Source organism: Drosophila nasuta, chromosome 2R (assembly GCF_023558535.2).
Source record: "Drosophila nasuta strain 15112-1781.00 chromosome 2R, ASM2355853v1, whole genome shotgun sequence".
NCBI classification, from domain to species: domain Eukaryota; kingdom Metazoa; phylum Arthropoda; class Insecta; order Diptera; family Drosophilidae; genus Drosophila; species Drosophila nasuta.
The window spans coordinates 15,794,902-15,817,644 of record NC_083456.1 but is presented as its reverse complement, the minus strand read 5'-3'; the positions used below and the strand labels follow the sequence as shown (position 1 = coordinate 15,817,644).

The window sequence follows — 22,743 nt, the reverse complement described above, 5'->3', positions numbered from 1 at the left end:
TTTGATGATAGCATGCTCAATCTCTGGGAGTGTGATTGTGCAAAATGTAATAATTTAAATTATAAGCATAGAATACATTCGATTTCTGTCTGATTGAAAAATAAAGATACTTTATCTGTTGTTCATGACATACACAGCAATTACCCAAAGTCCAAAAATACGAGTCTAAATTTGGCATATAAAAAAAGAACCTTGTATCAAATGGTTCATCTATTTGTTGCTATTAAAGATACATTATCTCTTAAGTAAAAATTCAATAATATTGGATTAAATTAGATTTATGACTGTTCGATGATTGGTCAATCCTTATCTCTTGGTTACCTAATATGGCATTCAGAATGTTGTTTATCTGGGAAAGCAAAACGCTTAGATTAAACGTCCCAAATAAATTTAATGAACAATATAGATCACTCTTTTTATAATGTCAATTATGCTCTTAACGACAATTAGAGTTACTGTATCTACTGTTTGATTTTAAGAGTAGCCACTTCAATTGAATAAACAAGATTTTTAATCTAGAGTTCAAGGTCTACACAATTTTGGGTAGTTATCGAAAATATAAACTTTTGCGAATTCATTGCCATTATTTTGAGCGTTCAGTATCTTTAGTGCTAAGTATCTTTCGTTATAAAGCTGAAGATAAACAACAGTTCAATCAAAGCACGTGACCAATAAAGCGTAATGTGCAGCAATTAAAACGGAAACTAATATCATAATATTTCATTATGACTTTGGCCTTGTCCAAACCTCGAGAAGTAATAGAATTTTCGTGTGGCTCGTAAATATGTTATTATGTATTATATGAGTTATGAAGGCAACATGTAAGTGACATGCGCCTTTTGCTCTTGACGTTAACTAAGCAACTTTAATCGATCTATTACTTTACTAGTGCTTCTAAGAAATTTACGATTAGATTGATCAATGTCAAGTGCGACAATTAACAAAAAAATACCAAGTAATCACTTTAAATCAAAATGTTACTTGTGACTGGTATTAATTTCACCATTAGTCTGGTTCGGAATGAATTAAAAGAAAGATTTTCAGATTTTATATTAAGTTTTGGTTTATTGTTAGCACTGGTAAGGGGACAATCTAAAATTAATAGAATTTGCAGAGCAACAGGATGGCTGAAACGAGAGTAATCAAAGAGGCGGAGAGAGAGGCACTACCATCATTCTCACTGCTGTGATAGCTGACAAGCCAGTTGATCAATGGATCACGATGCTGGTTGAGCCATTGGAAGTTGTTGCTAGTTGTCGTATTCACTGAAGTGCTCAAAGTACTGCTGACATATGTAGGTTCGTTTGTGGAGATTTCCTCAATCAGGTTAAGGTGCTGCAAGTGAAAATATATTTATGTAAATCTGTATTTAATAATATCATATCAATGCCTACCCTCGTCCTTTGCGTTTCGCTAACAACATATGTTGCCATGCCCGAGAGCACGGTGTTCAGTGGCTGAGGAACCGCTGTGGTGGCCAGCGCATGATAAGCTCTCCAATTGGCCTCGAGGAACTCAAGACTGGCTGTCAGACCAGCTTCGCTTCTTGAATAGGCTGCATTCAGAATAGATCTACGCTCTGCGTTGCTCAGCGAGTTGCTGTTATCAATGGAGCTCTCAACAAATGTCTTCAGCTGTGCTGCGTTGGTCGAGCAGCCCAACGAAGAGATGAACAAGGTGCGATCGGCTGCCACATTCGAGGCAAAGAGATCAGCAAGAACAGTATTGAAGGTGATATCCTCAGCCTGTCGGAGACCAGCACAGTAGGCCTGTGTGCGCAAAGTGGGCTCAATGACGACGCCTTGTTGCAGCCATTGTTGCAGCTTGGTGTGCGATTGCTTGTAACACTCTTCGCTACCCACCTGGCAAGCCAAACTAACCAGGATAACGCGCAAATAGTTGTTCAGATAGTGTTCTCCAGGCTGTTCGTTGACGCCCAATTTCAGGAAAATACCCTCAACCTGTTCGATGACAAATTGACGGAAGTGATCGTATTGTGCATCACCTCGCAGATACTGATCGTAGATGGTGAATATGGAATTACTGAAGGACCAAGGCGCATACTGATCCTCGTTCTTCAAGTAGGACATCAGCAGCAGAAGGATTTCATGCTCAAGACGACCACTGTCCACAAAACGATAGGCATCCAGCACAAATTGTGCACGATTGCGTGTATGGAACTTGTGTGTCTCCTCTAACAGACCCTTGGCAATCAGGCGATAGTTGTTAACGTCGTACAGTACGCGATAGTAGCCGGAGGATTGTTTGTTAATCAACAGCCATTCATCCTGGTCAATGTTGACATCAGAAACTGTGGTGTCCTTAACGTTGAGCAGATAGTGGGAGGCGGTGGTGTTGCGGAAATCGAAATTCGAGGAGACCGCATAGTTGATCGGCACATACCAGGTGCTGTCATATTCAAGAGACCTGTCGTTCATGAAGCGCGACTGGCTGACAGTGAAAGTGCCAGCCTCGTAGTTACGCTGTACAGTAAGCAGCGGGTAACCTGCCTTCTGGGACCAGCTGGAGAAAATGTTATTGACAGAGGTTGGCAGTCTAAGGCCTGCCTCATCGGCAGACTCTTGCAGAGAAGCAAACAAATCCCATTCGTCGGTCGAATTGAATTGACTGAAAATACGAAATAAATTTAATGTATTTGTAAATAAAATGTGCAAAATTTAAGTACTTACTGCTTGGTCAGGTACTTGTTCAATCCATTGCGGAACACAGCATCGGTGAAGGCATTCTTGAACATGTACAGCACACTGGCGGGCTTGGCATATGAGAATGTGTTATAACGGCCCGAGATCTCATTTGGTGTTTGCACGTAATGTGTCATGGGCACGGCTGTGGTATAGGCATCATTAATTAGAGCACTGTTGTAGTCGCTCACATGGAAGATCTGATAGGTATTCCATTCGGGAAAAGCAATGTCGTTCGATTCATATGAGAAGAGGGTGGCGAAGCCTTCCTTCAGCCAGAGGTAGGTCCACCATTTCACAGATACCAAGTCACCGAACCACATGTGCGCGTACTCGTGTCCAATAATATTCGAAATGCTTGTCTTCAAATTAATCGTGGAGCCCTCTTTGGTCCACCACATGTACGCCTCACGATAGGTGGCCAAGCCCCAGTTCTCCATTGCACCTGCAGAGAAGTCAGGAATACCAGCCTGATCCAGTTTGGGTAGAGCGAAGGGGACTCCGAAGTATTTAGCCAAACTATTCTCAACTACCAGACCCGACCACAAGGCCCACTCCTGCTCGTTCTGCTTGCCCTTGCGTGAGAAGACCCTTTGAGGCAGACCATTCAGTTCGCCACTAGTTGACTCGAAGTCAGACACAATGAAGGCAATCAGATAGGTGGACATTCTTGGTGTTGTTTGGAATACAGTTCGTCCAGTTCTATTGTAATAAATTTGCAATTAGTAAAATAAAAGTAAGTTTCAAGGTTCCGTCATGCTTACGTGGACTTGGTTTCATCCACGGGCATGTTGCTGATGGCATTGTGTCCCGGATCATGATTTAGTGTGATGGTGAAGTTGGCACGACGATTGGGCTCATCATAACAGGGGAAAGCGTGACGGGCGTTCGTGCTTTCGAACTGTGTGGTGGCCAAGTAGCTGTAAAAAAAGGTTGTAAAACAAAGTTAATTAAGTTGATTATATTTCGCCTTAATAATTTACAATAATTCTATGCAAACTCAAAGAAAAGTCATTCAGAAAAAATCTTGAAAATGTTTTAAATACGAAGCATTTCAAGAATTGTCTATTGGTGATCTTCTATATATGCACATATTCTCTTGGCTTTATCCTTAATAGTCTGTTCTTGTTTTCTTTTATTACTTACTGCACTACTCCTGCATCATCAGTGTAAGTGGAGAGGTAGAAACCACCTTGATCGGTGCGCAAGAATCCAGTGTAGTTGATGGTCAAAGTCCAGTTGGTGCCCAAAGCAAAGGTGTTGGTGCCGGTTGTGGGAGTAAAGTACAGGAATTCGCGTGCGGAACTGTCCGTCACAGTTAGAGCAATCGGTGTAGCAGTAGCAGTATCCTTGCTAACAATTTCCGCTGTGTAGTTGCCGGTTTGGCGAGCATGCAAGGTGATCGTGTTGGTGGCCTCAGTCACTTGCAGATCGATCTTGACGGTGCCATTGAATTCACGGATGCCAGTGTGGACATTCGTCCACAGTTCCACATCATATGACACTGGTGACGTAGTGTTTGGCAATCGGTAGTTGCCCTCGCTGTTGTCATCGACACGTGGCTGAATAGCACTTGATAACTGATGATATCCTTTCGTTTCGATTTGCACTAAATCCTCATCCGTGGGAATGATGAGGCGAGCCTGCAGGCTCCCCAGGATCAGCAGCAGCAGTCCACAGTTAATTATCCAGCGCGCCATGTTGAGCGCTCCGGTGTCACATGAATACAATACATGACTTTAAGATGATGCGATATTTATTGGATTATTGCAATCTTATCCTCTGCAAATGTCATAAAGATAGTTCTTCATAAATGAAGAGACGATAAAGATGAAATGAAATGAATGCATTACCCTAATTCATGGTACTAGTGGTTAGAATAGAACGACACTAGTTATAAACCTATAAAAATAGTCGTTGGCAATTATTGGACTTGCTTTATCGCTAGACATAATTTTAATTGGTTTCTTTTCTGGCCTTTTGGTACAATTACAGTGCATTCCACTTGAAGAACGCCATCTTACAAAATCTATTCTTACTATACTATAAAAAATAGTGACTTTCAATTTCTCGCTCTTTATCAGCATGTAAACAATCAATGGCAGACTGGGAAAATGTTATCGATCGATTGAAAATCAAGAATGTGCCTTGTTGGCACTTAAATGAACATGATTTTGAAATTCAATTGCAGATATTTGCTGGAATATTGTAGATGCAGCTTGATTGTATTTTTATACTATATATAAATACAATTCTTGTTGGCATATAATTAAATCGAGTCGAAGTCCATGTTGTTAGCTAGTATTTTCTGAATGTCTATTGCATTTTATAAGTTCATAAATACAATTAAAAATAAAATATCTTATGTGTGAGAGCAATTTACATTTATTAATTGTTCTATTTGTTTCATTTATTTTAGTTAACTTTCACCTTAATAGTAAGAATCTTAATACAAACATTGGCTATGTGTCAAATCAATTGCTACAATGATATATTCGCTCCAAATGCACTTTTTAGCATTTTACTGGCAGTCCTTAAAAGTCCACCCGGACGATCTGAGCCATTTCCTACGCTGAGAGATGCGGCATAGTAATCTCTGTTGTCCGGTTGAGGTAATTCGTTGAGCAGCCACTTGTGGATCTGATGCTCAAATCTTTCCACAAACTGTTCTTTGTTTTTCATCTTTTTGCCCACATGACTGGAGTCTTTATCAATCAATGGAACTTTCGGAGTGATCTTTTCTGATTGAAGGTACTCTTCGATCTTGCTATGCAGAACCGCAAACTGAAACAGAGATAGAAATATATAAGATTTCGAAATTAAATTGATGCAACGATGCTACTCACTCTTTCCCTTTGACTTTCTGGCACATATTCGGCAATCTCGTTGAAGAGCTGCACAAAATGAGTCGATCGCGAGAGCATTTTGTAGTTGCCGTCAATGAAATGCCAGATCACGGGCCGGGATGCCGCATTTGTTTTAAACAAATAGATAACGTAATTCATAAAGTCTTTTTCATTCATTATTGAATATGTGAAGTTGTCGCCAACCAACATGGTCAGATAGTGCAGCATATGTTGTCGATTTTGTGTGCAACGCAAAGCATAGATCAGATCATCGTATAACATTGAATCCGGTTGCGTAGTCTTGAGCACACTTAAAAGTTTTTCGAATTCCTCATAGCTCTGGTGCCGCAAACCCATGCAAAGGATCACATCATGCATTGCAAAGTAGTAGTCGGGGTAGTCGACCTCCAAACTCGAATTTTTGAAAATATAATCGTGGGCCAGCTTTTGCGTATAGATCAGACATTCAGGTATTTCAGCCCTACAAGCGATATGCAAAAAATCTTCAAATGACAGAAATTCCAATGGCGACTCGCCAGATTCAAGGAGCCGCAATAGGCGCTGGAACGATGAGGCTATCAGGCGGCGCATAAATTGCTTAAATAAAGAAATCGAGGTAGTATCATAGAGCGCCTCGAACAGAAAATTAATACTGCTGGATGCACGAGTCCAGGGCATCACTTGATCTTCAAATTCCAAATACTTCAGCAACTCAAAAAACACGTCCATCGATTCGATTTCATTGTGTGAGACCAACGGCGCTAGATCTTGGAATAGAGCTGCGCGATTTCTTTGATGAATGACCGAGTGGTTACGCTGAAGCTGCCGGGCGATCGCCAGGAGATTGTCCATATCATAGATCACATGATAGAAGCCCGTCTGCTGTTTATTTACAATCAGCCAGTCCCGTCCACCCAACTCCAAGTGCAGCTCATTAAAGCTTACAGTATGCTCACTCATCGGTGGCATAAAGTACTCCACATGTGTATGCTCAAAATTGGGCGTCAGAACTGTGGCAAAGTTCAGTGGTATCCACCACAGTTCATTCTTGGAGTGAACCGAATGCTGTCTAAAGGTGATGGTATCATTCTCATAGTTCCTTATGACCGTCACAACGGGTAACGATTCGCTGTGTGTCCACGAAAGCATTATTTCGCGCACCATATGCACCCATGTCTGTTGTTGGAAGCGATCGTCCTTCAGAAGTGCCGACTGCAGGGAATCGAAGAGATCCAGTTCATTGACAACGCTGTATTGGCTGGAAGAGCGAAGAAGCGCTAACTTTGGCGTATCAAATTGCAATTGATAAATGTTCAATGGCGTTTCCGCCGGGACTTACAATTTATTTAGGTATGTTCTAATCCCACTGACAAAAGTCTTCTGATGGAAGGCATGATGGAACATCTTGATAACGCACGCAGCGCGCTTATAGCTGATGACATCGAAGACATTCATAATATCTGGTTCAGTCTCCACGTAGTGGGTCATCGGACGTGCGGGAAATAAACTGCTGTCGCTATAGGCGAACTCTGCCTCATCTCTGAGGAATATATCCATGACATGATCGTTCGGATAGATCTGTAAATATGTGACTTGTAATTAACTTTTTCGAAGAGTACTTAGACTGTAAGTACCTACCAAATCAGTAACAACATAGCCAAAATACGTGGCGAATCCTTCGTTCATCCAGACATAAGTCCACCATTCGGGAGATACGAGATTTCCAAACCATTGATGCGATATCTCGTGATTCGCTATTAATCGTTCCTTTGTTATTTTGTACTCATCCTTGCGATGCTGCTCCAGCACATTGTCCTCTTTGAAGGTGATTAGACCCCAATTCTCCATGGCAGCGCCCTGATTCTTCTTTAGCGCCACATGATCCAGCTTGGGCAGCGAGTAGCTAACGCCAAAGTAATCCTCTAGCTTGGCCACTGTCAATATGGTATTGTTTAAGGCACGACGACCCGTACTCTTTCTGGTGGGTGAAGAGTAAATGCTCTGAGTGACCCCACGATGTGTCTCCGAGATGGATTCGAAATTTGAGATTACAAATGCCACCAAATATGTGGACATGGGCGGTGTAGTCTGGAAAGTGGTTGTTGTCAGGTTGCTGTGCTCAATGAGATCATCATTAACGCTACTTGTTATGATAATGAGTATATTATATATCGAAGAGTTACCCCTGATTTTGTATCTGCGCAACAGGCATATTGGAGACTGCATTCAGGCTGCTGCTGTGCGTCAGCTTTATAGTATAGTTCGACTTAAAGGCGGGTTCATCGTAGCAGGGAAAGATGAGGCGTGCGTAGGTAGGCTCCGCTTGCGTAGCTGCCACGTAGCTGCAAATAAAAATGTTGTTATTCTATTATATAAAACAAAAATGAAGCACTCTAAAGTTTGTGCAATGCAAAATCAAAACAAACCCATTCGATTCATTAAAAATTATAAATAAAATAACAGTAAACAAATACAGTGATATATTTGTTGGCGTTATCTTTCTGTATGGTTGCTGAGACTCAGCTGGATGTGCTGTGAAATGTCGCAGTCGGAATTTACACTCATACTCATTCTTACACTCATACCTCTTTATGAAGAAGACTTTATGTATGGCCTTTTTATAAATAAAATCTATACATATTATGCTTGTTTGTTTACATGCCGCCAAGTGACGTGTACAGAGGCTCAACTACTCTCTCGTATCGTAATAAGCTCATAAACGTTAACGATCGTCACAGGCTACTTATCGCTCATGAACTTCCGATAGATAGCAATGGCAATGTTTGAGTCCAATGTGCCACGACTAGAAGATACCTCTCAATCAACTCGACCGCGACACAAATTGTCTGTATGTATGCTAAATATATATTCAATTTCGATCGATAATATTTATTAGCTAAAGTGTGGGAAAAGTCCCCGTTGATTGACTGCTTGGTTCGCAGGGTATTATTAAAAGTAAGAGCTATCAAAAACAAACAAAAAGCAAAAGTTAACTTTGACTTTGCAAATTCATTATCTATTCAAATACAAATTGTGGTTATGTAACAACGAAGCGATTGCACACTTCTAGCACAAATATATAAATTAAATTAAAAATTGCCTCTATTTGTAAGTATTTAGAACAAGTTCATCTCTGATGCTACTGCAGCATTGAACTTAGCCTCACACATTGGCTTATCAAACCGGAACAATAACAAGCATTAATAGAAATACTACGAGTACATAGTACCAAAACTCACGTTGTCTCATTTGTGTTTGAATCCTCATACGGCATCCAATACAAGCCATTGGGACGTGTACCCATTATGCCCGTATAGAGTATTTCGAGACGATAGCGTTGGCCAGCCTCAAAGGCCTGATAGTTCTCGCGGGGATGGATGACAAGAAATGTGCCTTGCGAATCGTATGTGTGGGTCAAATCATCGACAAGTTCACCAACATCGTCAGGCCTGTCGTTGTCTAGCAACCGCAGCGTTATCTCAATATCACTCAAGTTCTTGGCATGAAGCACAATTTCATTAGTCGAGCGCCTAATCTCAATGTCTATGGTGGCGCTACCGTTAAATTGCCAATCGCCCAAATGAATATTGGTGCTGATGTGTAGCAAATAACCCAATGGATATGTATCGTTTGGAAGTCTCAGCGATCGAGCAGATGGCATATGAACCAATGGCGATGGCGTCGGTATTGACGTTGCTATTGTTGTTGTCAATCCCAACGCCAGTGCCGTAATCAGCACTTTTATAACACACGACGTACACATTACGGCAATGTGATTATGTATGAACGCACACGTTGGCCACCGAAACTTGACTAAACGTTGCTCAGTCTGCTGCTCAAACTCACAGCACACAGCGGTTAATGCGAACTAAGCCTCCACTGATAAGATAGCAAAACGATCGATCGCATTTATAAGAGTGCTCGAAATGTGCAAACAAGTTGTCGACGCATTATCTGACGCTTTGTTCTCTTCTCACTCACTTGTGAAAGGTCAGGACGTCCTGACTCTCTTCTACATTCAATTTACATAGATCTCTTTAACTTCTCTTCAAATTACACTAGTCAGCAGCATTTTTTCTGCATTGGCTGCTTGACATTAAAAATGTAAATTATTTTTATGGTTATCGAGAAATAAAGTGAACAAAAACATTTTGGTAGTTTGTTTACTTAAAACGCATCAAATCAGACAGCGTTTGAATAATTTGAGTCTGTTTTGTCGTTCTCAAATTTCGAAGAGAAAAGATGCTAATTAATTTGCACTGCGCACATTTGATAGCCATAAATTAAACACATTTTGAATATTTCGACTGATAAAAAGTGGGTTTTTTTTAAACGTCACCAATTGTTGTACTTGTTTAATATATTTCTTAAGATTTGAAATTATACGCAGGGGAAATTTTTAAGGTTTGATTATTTGTTGTTTAGCCTCTTAAAATTATTGCTTGATCAACATTTTTGTGCAGTGTATTGACTAAGCGAAATTACTGAATTAATTACCCCTATGACTTCGTTAAACGTTCGGCTTGTTTTATAAACAACAATCCAAATTTGGGGTACGAAAGCTCAGTCGCATTTCGCTGAGAGCTCAGAGAGCATATAGTACGCGGTTCTCCAAGTGAAACGGTTCAGTTAACGTTCAACTTTCAGACTGCGAAAATGTTGATTTCTCGCGGCAAAAACTTGTTATTCTTTTGCTTTTTGCTAAGCATTTGTATCGTTTACAATGCGAAGGCTCGTCAAATTGGAGGATCAAATAAGAATTGCGCTGCCAATGGAGATTATGTGAGTATAATACGATCAAATTCCAAATACTTTAGTATAATGAATATTATTTCCAGTGCCAAACCCATTACGAATGCTGTTCGAGAAAATGCATGACTTATAGCTACAAATGCGCTCCTATTGTGCATCCGAACGATTATCAATCGACCTACGACAGTATCCCAAACGATTGGTTTTTAATACCTCAATCACGACCACACGTTCAAACTGTAGTTGAAAATAGGTTCAACGCTGGCGCAAATGGTGAGGAGATTGAGTTTCAAACACTGCCAGATGATAAATCAAAAACTGGCACTCATGCTGTGGAGAAAGTGGACAGTTCTTTACCGACAACTTACTTACCTCAATTTGATGTAGACTCGCATAGAGCCTGTAGAAATATTGGCAGTGAGGTAAGTGAGCTTGGCCTCAATACGTGGTTGTTTTATGCTCACCTTTATTTTTGACTTTCGATCTTTGCAGTGCTCAGATAACAGGGAATGCTGTACACAGCGTTGTCACTCCTACCTTCACAGGTGTGTCACCTAAAATGGTATCGCAAAAACAATGTACTCATATTTTTAATACGTGTGTGTACACTCTATATATATTACTTATTCTGCATGACTAATAAAAAAAACAATCTTAAACAATAAATGTGTCACTTTTATAACGGCTATATGAACAGCATCATCGGGTTGTACACTCTTAATTATGCATTTGCAGTTTCCACTGGTTTACGATAACCACAAACTGCGATTATAATTTTTCATTAATCAAAAAGAAACAGTAATGTATACAAACAAAAAGAAAACGCTACATTTAATAACAAAACAATTGCAGGCATGAATGGGTTTTAATTTTGTGGGCGGGGAAATTTATTTGCATGTGTCATTGAGTTAAACTTAAGCAAAGATTAAGCACATATTATTGTTTCATTTTAAAAATACCACAAAATGCTTCAACTGCAGTTGATAAGTTTTAATCATGCATAAAATACCCCTATATATTAGTATAGCTCTATCTACACATATAATTGCAACTTGAGGTTTATGAACTTTGCCCGTATATAAATACGTTCTATGTGCTCGTCATCTATATAAATTACATTTATTTTATCAAAAATATGTTAAATTGTTTTAATACGCTATGTATAACATCCTTGACACACTATAAACGCGTTGAGTCAATTCTTTTGAAGTGGCAAACCTAACGTAAAGCAGTAGTCAAACATTGATTAATATCTACACTGCGTTATCTGCGATATGTACCTGGCCCATTTCATTGCGTTGACTTTCAATATTTGCGGAGTAACTCGACTGGGTCAACATTCAATTATCTCGAACTCTTGACACAAATGTCACCAATGCCTCGCTTTGGACAAATAGTGTAGCATGTCAAACGAGCTGAAAACTTGGCAATTAATTAAAGCCCGGGGTCATCTAACTGAAAGTTTCTATTAAAATCAAGTTGCTTCTCGTTGCGCACTTCAGTTTATTTCCAGTTGGAAGAGACACACAAAACACAAAAAAAAAAAATCAAGAGATGTTGACGCTTTTGCTGCTGTTTTTCCTTGGCACTGCTGTAAGTGACATTTGAATTATATTTTCGACATCCTGCGGACTTTCTTTCATATGCAGACATCTCGGGCGCTACCCATGAATATTACTGCAAGCGCTGCAGGATCCAAAATTCCTATGCTACCGCCAGCTCAACTCAATCAGCCATCCCTCAATCCGGAGGATGTTGCAACATTCACGAATATGTTTCTGAATCTATTCAAGGGCATTGCGGATTGGCGCAACATCGTAGCTGCCGATACAGTGCAGAGTATGTGGCAGAGTCCGCCCATTGCCGATATTAGTCATCGTCTGTTTGGAGCTCAGGTTTACAAATAGTTTTCAAATGTATTATGATTCAACCAACCCGCAAGTCTATGAATATTTCTGTGTGTTAATCAGAAAACTTAACTTTAAAATTGAATTTGAATAAGCAGTTACAAAATATATACATTATATGGTGCTTACTGACGTTCACAATAAAGAAATTCATATAAAGCTTGTCGATTTGTTAGACAGTTGTGTTCCTATCAGCTTTTTGATGTTATTATTTGCACAAAACATTTGTGTCAATATGAAGTTTCATTACCATCTCCTTGCCTATAAAAAGAGCTGTAGTGTATTGTTTGAATCAGTATTAAATGAAATATCACCTGTAAAAAAATGAAAATTTCACTAAAGATACAAATTTTGCTTACGGTTCTCGCAATTTGTGTAGTTGTAGAAGGATTCAGGCATGAATTAATATACAAGGGACATCAAACGAAGCCAAAGAAGGAAAAGAAACCACAGGTGACGTAATACTTTACATATGACTTATATAGTCTACATAGATTTGATTAAATTGATTTCAGAGCGAAAAACGTGAATTTCCTTCATATAAAAATGATACTCAAGTGATGTCTCTATCGCCGAATATGTCGCAGGTGCTTTTTCATTTCGCCATTAAGTTCCCCAAAAGTTGATAATATTTCTCTTATAGTTTCGCTATTCAACACTTTTGGAGGATTGTCGCGGCTTTTTACGAGAATGTCGATTAGCTGAACATTGTTGCAGTTTAAAGTGTTTAAAGCTCTCGAAATTCTGTATATATTAAGAGCATATATTATATATTTTGATAAATGTTTCTTAAATAAATTTAAATGTATAATGAAGTAATCTTTAAGTGTTTCCGGTTTGATTGCGATGGGAAGGTCACGTCATTTGCTTTGACATTTATTCCTTTTTATAAGTATTAACTCTGATAAAAACAATCTCGAAGTTTATTTTATTTATTTATTGTTGTGCTTTTCATGTTAGTTACTACGAATCGTTTGATTTGTCACACAGCACACTCTGGTAATGACAGGGAACCTGAAGTAATCAATGATTTCTTTACCATAAAAAGTATACTCGTACGTTGACAACAGGAGAACATTTTGCAATTGTTTCCGGCTGATTTACATATCCGATAAGCTTGTAAAATTGTGAGATGTAATAGCAAATGTTAAGCATCTTTAAGAATTTAAATTTATCAAGCTCCATCAATTTGAATACTCTGAGTTTAAATTTTAAAGTTCAATTTGTGTTAAATGAAATGAATTTCTGATAATGATGAAATCAGCTAAGTAAAACTTTACTTTTGCAACGTACTTTAATGCAGAATTTCAATATGAATAGAATTGCAATGTTGCACGTGGCGCCGATACAGCTGTCACAAGTCGATAGGCTCTTGATTTGTAATGAGGCAGCAAGTGTGTGGCAGCCTTGCACCATCCTCAAATGATATTCATTCAGACATTCAGAGGCTGACTGTAATAAACTGTATCAACTGCCACGCCCCTCCAGCATGCCATCGACAGTAATGTGAAGTGAAGTGTTTGCTGGCGCACAATCAAATGGCATCTGTTTGTGTAAGTGTATGTGTGTGTTTGCCGGCATTAACACACTCGCACACACACATATCGCATGCTGTTGCTGTAACAGCGAACAGTATTTCCGCCATTGCAGACAATGCGACAGAGACGTCATGGAAATTTTTATATTCATAGACATGCATTGACACATACACCTACCCCGACACACACCCAAACCCACACACATACAAATGCACAGACATGCACAGACAATGTGTTGTATCTCAAGTGATCCATTTTTTGCACCGCACACAAAGCCAACACAATGAATTTAGACAGCAATTGTTTGGGTTTGTTATTGTTGCTATTACTGTTGTTGTAGTTGTTGTTGTTGTTGTTCATCTGTTAGTTGATTCCTTTGTATTCGAATCGGCTTATTCAATATGACAACATTCCTTTGCTTTGCGTGTTATTACAACTGTAAATACAAATGTGTTAAACCAGAAAGTAGATATACTTATCTAAAGCTGCTTTTTGAGCATGCCAAAATCTCAAATTGTTCAGCTTATTATTAGAATATGAGTATTTAAAATTGTCCTGTGAATGGCTTAAGTCATATTAACTCAAGTATCTCGTTTTAAACACATTATTAAAATGGATAAAATTAGATTCGTTTTAATATCAACAACATGCATCCTTGCTGCTTTGTGCTCGGCTAATAGTTTTTGTAGCAAATCTATTGTTCATTCCAAGGCCAGAGTCGATACACGGAATTATTTATTTTTATAGCCGCCTGAGGCAAAGCTATAATAATATTGACTTGTTTAAACGCAATTTGTTGTCCCAGTTTGTTGTAGTTGCGCTTATAGAATTTGAATAGATACAGATACGTGCTGGCGCACATTCGCTCTGGACATTTGCATAAGAATCGCATTCATAGTTCGAATGTCGACCACAATGCTGAGGCAGAGCCGAGCAAAATCAGAAGACGCCAAAGGTAAATAAAACAGGAGCTCAACCATTTGGGTTGCCCGGCAGCTGGCTGTGTGCACGTGTTTCAATTTAGTGCCTCGAATTCATGGATTTTGTGGAGCTGCCGCCGCCGCCGCTGCCGCCATCATGCAACTTGGCAACAGCTTTTTGCTGTTCTGTTGCTGCTGTTCCCTGTACTTACATATTATTATTTTGTGCTTATTTTCCTTCACAGAGGAAGACATAAAAAGTGCGGAAGTGTTGAATATATCCGGCATGCATCGAAAAACTGTTCCAAACCAAACCACGAACCACAGCCCAACACCCGAATCATAAGAGCGATAAGAGGCCGCAGCGCGACACAATTTTGCCAAAAAAAAAAAAAATGAGAGAATATGAAACACAGAGTAAAACGAATATGGCTGAGATGAGCATGGAGTGAGGAAGAGCCAGGAAATCACTTTTCATGCTATGACTGCTCTCAAAGAAAAAAAAGAAACAAATCGATGGCGATGGCCATCAAGATTCCATATGCAAAATCGGCTTCAGTTTGATATTCATTTGCCTTAAAGTATGCAGTGAAAAATGATGCGAATATGCGTGCGATTTGTCATGTGTGTGGCAAACTCCACTCAAAAGTCTCACTCCCCTCTCTGTCTCAGTCTTTGCCTCTCTCTGCCGCTGTCAGCACCTTTTTGAGCGCTTGCATTTGACAGTTGCTGTGTTGAATGTGTCTTTGGGCTGTGCTTTGCGTCAATTTGCTTTGCTTTTGTGGCTTATGCGATGAGGCGCATAAAACTTTTACATTTCGCTCTGCTGCCTACCGAGGCGACGCTTGCAAACACTTAAATGTCGAATGAATAATTTTACATGCCACGCCCAGGCTCAAACTCAAAAACTTTTACGATCAAAATGCCAGGTGGTTGTAGTTGGCAATGGTGGCGTTGTGAATTTTATGCAAGAAGTTTACTTAATAAGTTGTCTCGATTTCCCATTGCCCTCTGCGAACTGTTTAATTGAAGTTACACAGCAGGTGGAATGAATGTTGAAGTCTTGTCTTTGAATTTCAAATGCAAAAACAACTACGACGACGAGGGTGGTCCCAGCACTAGAGAGCAAATGTTATTGCCTGCTGCTGTCAATCTGCATGTGATGGGTCAAATGCTTGCATCTATTTGAATCAAAATACAGAATTATCCTGATGAGTTTCGTCTATTCATCGAACGGATGATTAAACATTGCACGGAATGTGTGTATGATGGATGATAGCATTAAACCAAAGGAATTCCTATTTAGTTGCTCAACATTTCTCTTCACACGTGCAGGCTGCTTTAAACTGTTTCAATTTTGAAATGTCAGGGATATAAAAATGCGTATATGGTTAATTAAACTTTGTCCTTTTGTTTGTTTAGTTGGGTATTTCTGAGACTAACCTCGCCCTACTGCTTGACGGCAGTTTGAGTGGTTCGTTCCTGCCTAAGTAAAGTCAACATGACCCAAATGAACTTTTGCTTCCGCCTGGTCAAAACCAGGAAGTTGCCACAGTGCATTGAACTGGCAGAAGCAACAGCAACTGCCCCACAAGCAGATGCATGCATAATGCGCATACGCCATGGTGCATCAAATTTTATATGCTTGACTTGCTTATCAGCAATGACCTTCATATCGGCCGCAAACCACGGAAGCTGCCGAGTCAAATAAAAAAAAATATATATGCAGAATACATGAAAAGTAGTCTAAAAGGATTTTGTCTGCCTCCGTCTCTCTATGTCACCAGTATTTGTCCGTCTGTGTGTGTGTAAATCAGGCGCACAAAAAGCACATAGAAAACCTGGGGAATATGTTTATATTTGCATATGTCTAAGCTCATGTGTCTCACTGGGCTTGACAAGAGCAACAACAAAGAGGATGGATAACTTTTCTCTTCAGAGTCTGCCTTTGCCTTGCCTTGCGTTGTGTGGCATGCCACAAAAATTGATTTTAAATGTAACGTTGCCAAAAGCGGTGTCAACGAGTTTTTATGAACCGCAACTTAAACACAAAAAAAAATGCTAGGACTTGTCCACAAAAAAAAAGGTGGGGAGTGCGAGATTAAGTCAGATATAAGGCATGGCATGACGCTGCCCTGCGCAACCACACATATGACATCAAATAGCAACTCGTTAGTGCGGCTTTGCTGCCTGCCTGACTGCCTGCCTGCAAAAAAGAAGAAGAATCTGAGGGCTAACAACACAGAGAAGCAGCAGCTGCTGCGGCAGCAAATCAAAGTGAATGTCCATCAACATTATGAGACTTTCAACAGCAGAAGTAACAGCAGAGCACAATGGGATAAATGTGCCCATTTTGTGATTTATTTCTAATTAATATTGCTACAACAGTCAAATATAAATTTCAAGCTTTACATTCTATTAGCAAGTTGAGTACTCAATGAACAGAATCATTCTAATACACGCTTATTATTTTACCTAAGGAAAGCGTACATTTCTCCCACAGTGACACTGGCAACCACCTAGCAACATAGAGGCCCGTGAATACACACACGCACACACACAGAAAGATTCATCCACATACGACATACGACACACGACATAGACACCGCCCTACACTCGCTCGGGCAAAGTGTCAACGGTTGTCGCTTTGTTTGCACGCTGCGGCTTTGGCTTGGACAGCGCAAAGCTTTGAGCATTCAAACGAAACTCATTATATGGCATATAAGTACTTGTACGGGCATGTGCTTTCCCTTTTTTCCCTCTAATCGAAAGCGCCACTGAGTAAGGAAACAGATTGCTCTACACCCTTGCCAAGAGTATATCATTTTTCATAAGAACAATGTGTGATTTGTTATTGATCGAGATATTTTAGCAATCATAATTTAGTTAAGCTGCGACTTTGTCGGAAGCAAAATGCAAATATGTTTCTGATATTTATTGAATAGAATATCGAATCGAAATATTTGAATGTTTGCCCAATTTAACAAAGTTTTCCATTGAAAATAATTTTCAAGCTGATTAGGCGGCATTATCAGAGCATTTAAAAGTCGAATCCGTGAAATTCTGTAATATTTTGTCGCTTTGGATTATTTTGCATGCGTTTACATTTACTTTTGTCAGCCGCAACGCTTTGATGTTCAATAAAACCCGTAAGCTGCGCAAAGTTAATAACAGTATTAAAACCACAAACAAATACATACACACATCCATACAAATACATTCATACTCTCAAAACTCTGGCAAATATATACTCAACGAAGTCACCTTGGCCGCGGGACTTTTGAAATTACCTTTGTCACATTGAATTTTCGCCAATTTAAATGCAATTTAAGGCATAGTTGTAGTTGTAGTTTTAATTAGATTTAATCCACTTAAAATGCATATCCGACGAAATTAGCATTTGTATAGCAAGTGGAGTTAATCGTGGCACAGCTCTCGTTTGGCGCCACATAAAATTTAATGTGCCATTAAACATCTGCCCACTCCAGCGTCGTCTGTAAAGCGTGGTCCCTGGTTTTTGGACATTCTCGCTTGTCGAGTTTTTAACTTGTTGTGTTAATTGAATTGGCAAAATGACAATGCTGCGAGTAGCAGTCTTTTGTGTGTGTGTGTGCGTGTGTATTAGTGTTTATATGTATGTATGTGTGTGCCCACGGGCTGGCAGCCAAATGGATCATCAAGTGTCCTTAAATTGCTCGGGCTAAAAGTGCTTGTTACGCATACGCCCCGTGTGCCAAACAAAACTTTATGCATCCGCTGACAGCGTACAAAAGCAGATTGAAGAGCTCTTCTGATTTTGGTTTTGTGCGAGCACACACACACCCACTTCAACACCCACTTTCCCATATGGTCAATGGACACGCCCACATTTCGACCATTTAAATAGGAATTACAATATGGAAGTGTGTATGTGTATTTTAGCCAATGTTTGTTGCAGCGCCAACAGCATCAACAACTTTTTTGCGCTTGTCGTAAACATTTCACTCAGTTTGTCAGTTGCGGATGACAGTTTCAGCAAAAGTAGTTTGACCTCTGGGAATTTGCTTGGGTTTCCCAGTTCAACAACAAAAAACATGAAGCTTGTTTTTCTCTTTCTCTTCTTTCTCTTCTTTTTCTTTTTTTTGCGAGATCCATTTTACTTTGATTCTGCTACCGCTTGAGTTGAGTCTGATTCGATTGTTTGCATGTTTAAATATCAGTGACAACAACTTTCAGTAATCCGCTTAACTACTGGACACATATCAACTGTTTATTATTCACTTTTAAAATGCTATTTCAATATTACAATTTTTTCTAAAGTTTTTGCAATTAATTGAATGTAGGTCTTTGGGCTTAATTACAAATTATGTTCATTTATATATACATATTTTGATTTAAATGAGCTTAATCTGTTTTATTTTTTTTCATTTTTCTTTTAGTCAAAATCAGGTAAACCTTTTTATGCATAATAGCATAATCATATTTCGAAAATGTATTGACCTGGGAATAGAAAGTTTACTGTTTGCAAACTTTATTATTTTGGTCAACACTTGTTTTTTTGCTGCTGGCCTCATAAATCTTTAAACCTAATTGCGGCCGCAAATGATTTGCAACTGTAATGAGTGTGCGCCATGAACAAGACAACAACAAAAACCACAGACAGCAACCACAATAATAACAGCAGCAGTAGCAACAGCAACAACAACAACAGCGAAACTCAATATGGTGTAAAAGGATTTTCTTGTCAAGGCCTATGGCAAAGCAAGTCAAAGCGTTGTGACAACACACAGCCACACACACACACACACACACTCACACAGAGAGACTGAAGCCACGCGCATTGAGTATACGCAGTGTGTGTCAGTGTGTTCGAGTTAATTTGCCTGCTGGCTTTAATGAAATTATTTTATGCAACTTGGCCAAAAGTGTTGCACTTAAAGCTGCTCACGTTGCCACATTTAATATAATTTTCAGTGTTAATCCTATTTGCCCAGGCGTATAAAAAACAAACAAAATATGAGTAGAGTGTGGAGTGTGTGAGTTGCATACTTTTTCTCTCGACTTTTAGAAATTGGTTTTATAAATTTCTCATATTCGTAATATAGAAACACTTTCTAAAACTCTTTTATTTAATTTATTTTGTTGGCGTTCTTTTGTGAAATACTCTAGGGGAAATCGAATCCCCTTATGCTTATGTGTGTGGAAGATCTATATCTTAGGATAATTCGTTGTCATGGCTGTGGGAAAGTGTTATTTTGTGCACTCAACGCCACTTGCCAGCTGGCGGCAAGATTAACTGTGGCCCCGGTAAACTTTGCAGCTTGAGTTGGTGTCGGACGGGCAAAGACATGTTGGCAAGGACACACGCATTGCACATACTTATAAGCCAGCTCGGCTCAGTGGCTGCCATTGCAACCTGGGTTGCAACAGATGCAACAGTGAAGCCACCAGACACCTGTGTTGGTTCTGCTGGCGCTGTAATCCGTCCATTGCATTTATCAAAGCGCCGTAACGGTACGCAATTAATGGGAAATGTGGCATGTGGCAAGTGGCAAGTGCAACAGCAGCAGCAGCAGCGACAGCTTTGCAGCCTCAACACACCGTGCGTAGCTGTGGCTCACCTGCCAGCTCTAATTACTCCTCTGACTAGTCCAATTTGCAAGAGATTGTTTAATGAACTCGCTCTCAACTCGAGCTGGGCAAATATAACTCCAGCTTCAACTTTGCCATAGAGTCTCTGTGTTTGTGTGTGTGAATTGAAAATGGCAACTGAAAATCATTGCCGAAAATTGTAATTCTTGCAAACTTGCCTGCAGTTGCATTTTCGATTTTAATTTATTCATCTAACACATTCCAGGCGACTTGCCACAATTTCCACTAATTATACGGAAATGATTTTGGCTTTGTGCAGCCAGACTCGAAACTCTATGCAAATTGATAAATAATGTTTGCGGTAACACGAATTGATTTATCTATCAGTTTAGTTGACTAATTCAAGGGGATTAATTAACAGTCATTTGTGGCCAAATTATATATATACGATTCGCTATAGCTTTGACTAATCGTAAGGAGAGAGCAGCATGCCAAATCGATCTGTGCAGCTCAATCTGCCTGACCATTTATTCTGGTGGCAGCTGTTGAAATTCTTGTGGCCCCATGTGCTTGCCATTAATCACCCACAAAGCAATAGCCAGAGCAGCTGGAAGAGACACAGAGAAAGAGATTGAGAGAGAGACAGAGAGAGAGAGAGAGTGGAAGCGAGACGGCGAATCACAAAGTGTCATTCATTGTTGGCAAAAGATAACTGTCATAAACTTTAATTATATTTTCATCATGACAACGGCGACAGCGACAACTCGCTGCTGCTGATGCTGCTGCTGTTGATGCGCATGATGCATGTCCACATTTTGTGCGCTTCTTTTGCTATTGCCTAGGACCACCATAGCCAGCACGTGCCACAGGCGCTGTAACACTGTAGCATAAAAAAAAAGAAAAGCGAAAGTGACACTGGGAAGGGATAAATACATATTTGCCAAAAGCATGGAACGTTTCCTTGTGCCGCTTTGCTGGTTGCAGTTTGAGCTTGAAGCAAGCTGAAATATTATATCTCGGTGCTGCATTGACAGGCCAACTAGTTGCATGCCAATGAAATTGGCATTCAATTTCAATTGTAGCTTGCCATCGCACAGTGGGCAAACACAAATGTTTACATAACTCTCGTACTGCAGTTCGTAAATGTAACTCAATGTACTCCACTGTTCGCTAACGTGTAACTGACAGCTTGAGTTTCCTAGTATTTTTTTTGCGTTTTTGTTTTTGTATTTCAAATTAAAAACGATCCACTTAATCCAGCACATGCGGCAGCAAAGTCAATTAAAAGGAATAAAATAAAAATATAAAAATCAATTGGCAGTGTGTGTCTTTGTGTGTGCATCGATTTTAATTCAATTTGTGCTCGTAGCACACAGGGAACAAGGCAGAACAAACACCGACGGAAACTCTACCATTATTTGCCGCTTAAATGCACAAAATTGCGAACGCATAGGGCAGATGAGGCAAGTACTCACACTCACACTCAGACATACATATGTACAGTGGGTACTCGTTCTTATGTGCCCGTGGGCCGACATTGATTGCCATTTAAGTGACTTAACAAAGTTATTTATGGAGTATGGAGAGCGCGATATATAACGAGCCTAACGACTATTTAACTGAAATTCAATTGAAATCTGAAACAAAAGCTTGCCCTTTCAGGCCATACAATCGCCTCATTAGCATTAACAAGGCCGTCGCCGAGGCAGACGACACGGCGCGTATACGCAACATCAGGAGTCAGCCAACGAACAAGCAATTTGGACATTTAAATAATCATGCTGGCTGCTAGCAACAGCAACAGCAACAACAGCAAGAGAACAAGAGCAAGGACAACCGTCAGCGACAAGTGCCAAAACAACAAAATCCAATTAACAACAAGTGCGACAAATAATGGCCAAGACATGGCATAGAGAATTGGTAAGAAGCGAATCTGTTGATTGAGTTGCCAAATTAGTTTACTACGTTTAGTGGCCATTCAATTCGTTGCCAAACACACTCACACACACAAACACACACACACACAGAGTGGATAGAAGCCGGCAAGCAACAGGCGACGATGTTGGCATTCGCTTCGGCATGTGCATGAAGGATGTTGCTGCAACTTGGGGCAATATGTGCTAGCGACGCGCAGGTTAATTGCTTTGGAAATTACACACGGCGAACCCCATATGGCAATTGGGAAGTGGGAATTGGGTGCTATACACAACGCTAATCGATTTATAGAGCAATTTCGAGTGCGTTTAGCGGCAACAGACGTCACAGGAGAAAGAGCGAGAAGGAGTGAGAGAGAGAAAGATGTGTGTGTGAAGCTGATGTTAGAGCAAGCAGTCAGTTAAGATGCTTATCTGGCAAAGCTATTTATGCTTTCATTAAATGTAATAAAGCGCTTAACAGACAATTATGATGCACAGCAAGTGTGAGAAAATATTGTAGCTTAATAAGTAGCTTCTTATAATGAGTCGAATAAAATAAAATAAATATGGGTAGGGAAGCAAAATGTACTA

General features: G+C 39.8%; 4 protein-coding genes and 1 long non-coding RNA gene across 7 annotated transcripts in view; 3 read left to right on the top strand and 2 right to left on the bottom strand.

The window, feature by feature from the left end:
• LOC132786575 (probable muscarinic acetylcholine receptor gar-1) overlaps nucleotides 1-22,743 on the top strand; it is a 100,417-nt gene that overhangs the window by 41,142 nt on the left and 36,532 nt on the right. The window lies entirely within an intron of this gene.
• Nucleotides 1,046-4,433, bottom strand: LOC132786169 (aminopeptidase N). The gene is made up of 5 exons (XM_060792617.1): nucleotides 3,849-4,433; nucleotides 3,467-3,622; nucleotides 2,691-3,404; nucleotides 1,395-2,628; nucleotides 1,046-1,335 (listed from the first exon to the last, which is right to left on the bottom strand). Exons 1-5 carry the CDS (start codon nucleotides 4,400-4,402, stop codon nucleotides 1,099-1,101), a joined length of 2,895 nt encoding a protein of 964 aa, XP_060648600.1. The 5' UTR covers nucleotides 4,403-4,433; the 3' UTR covers nucleotides 1,046-1,098.
• Nucleotides 5,074-9,382, bottom strand: LOC132786118 (aminopeptidase N). 3 transcript variants are annotated; one of them, XM_060792541.1, is made up of 6 exons: nucleotides 8,788-9,382; nucleotides 7,732-7,890; nucleotides 7,187-7,688; nucleotides 6,888-7,126; nucleotides 5,549-6,806; nucleotides 5,074-5,486 (listed from the first exon to the last, which is right to left on the bottom strand). In XM_060792541.1, exons 1-6 carry the CDS (start codon nucleotides 9,309-9,311, stop codon nucleotides 5,184-5,186), a joined length of 2,985 nt encoding a protein of 994 aa, XP_060648524.1. In that variant the 5' UTR covers nucleotides 9,312-9,382; the 3' UTR covers nucleotides 5,074-5,183. The 3 variants fall into 3 exon arrangements, with proteins under 3 accessions (XP_060648524.1, XP_060648525.1, XP_060648526.1); XM_060792542.1 differs by having other exon boundaries at nucleotides 7,187-7,661; nucleotides 8,788-9,381; XM_060792543.1 differs by lacking the exon at nucleotides 8,788-9,382 and having other exon boundaries at nucleotides 7,187-7,636; nucleotides 7,732-7,804.
• Nucleotides 10,153-10,966, top strand: LOC132785342 (uncharacterized). The gene is made up of 3 exons (XM_060791405.1): nucleotides 10,153-10,330; nucleotides 10,387-10,722; nucleotides 10,793-10,966. Exons 1-3 carry the CDS (start codon nucleotides 10,205-10,207, stop codon nucleotides 10,856-10,858), a joined length of 528 nt encoding a protein of 175 aa, XP_060647388.1. The 5' UTR covers nucleotides 10,153-10,204; the 3' UTR covers nucleotides 10,859-10,966.
• On the top strand, nucleotides 12,496-13,026 carry LOC132786263 (uncharacterized). Its single transcript, XR_009632423.1, has 3 exons — nucleotides 12,496-12,660; nucleotides 12,723-12,794; nucleotides 12,851-13,026. It is a non-coding gene; the product is annotated as an uncharacterized LOC132786263 (long non-coding RNA).

Excerpts from the sequence above, each read along its gene's own strand:
- LOC132785342 (XM_060791405.1), top strand. The coding sequence starts at position 10,205 with ATGTTGATTTCTCGCGGCAAAAACTTGTTATTCTTTTGCTTTTTGCTA. Across the intron at positions 10,331-10,386 it reads GCGCTGCCAATGGAGATTAT|TGCCAAACCCATTACGAATG; the intron begins GTGAGTATAATA and ends TATTATTTCCAG. Across the intron at positions 10,723-10,792 it reads GTAGAAATATTGGCAGTGAG|TGCTCAGATAACAGGGAATG; the intron begins GTAAGTGAGCTT and ends CGATCTTTGCAG.
- LOC132786169 (XM_060792617.1), bottom strand. The coding sequence starts at position 4,402 with ATGGCGCGCTGGATAATTAACTGTGGACTGCTGCTGCTGATCCTGGGG. Across the intron at positions 3,405-3,466 it reads GTGGATGAAACCAAGTCCAC|AACTGGACGAACTGTATTCC; the intron begins GTAAGCATGACG and ends TTATTACAATAG. Across the intron at positions 2,629-2,690 it reads AACAAGTACCTGACCAAGCA|TCAATTCAATTCGACCGACG; the intron begins GTAAGTACTTAA and ends TCGTATTTTCAG.
- LOC132786118 (XM_060792541.1), bottom strand. The coding sequence starts at position 9,311 with ATGTGTACGTCGTGTGTTATAAAAGTGCTGATTACGGCACTGGCGTTG. Across the intron at positions 7,891-8,787 it reads TCAAACACAAATGAGACAAC|CTACGTGGCAGCTACGCAAG; the intron begins GTGAGTTTTGGT and ends TTTTATTTGCAG. Across the intron at positions 7,689-7,731 it reads GCGCAGATACAAAATCAGGG|CGTTAATGATGATCTCATTG; the intron begins GTAACTCTTCGA and ends CATAACAAGTAG.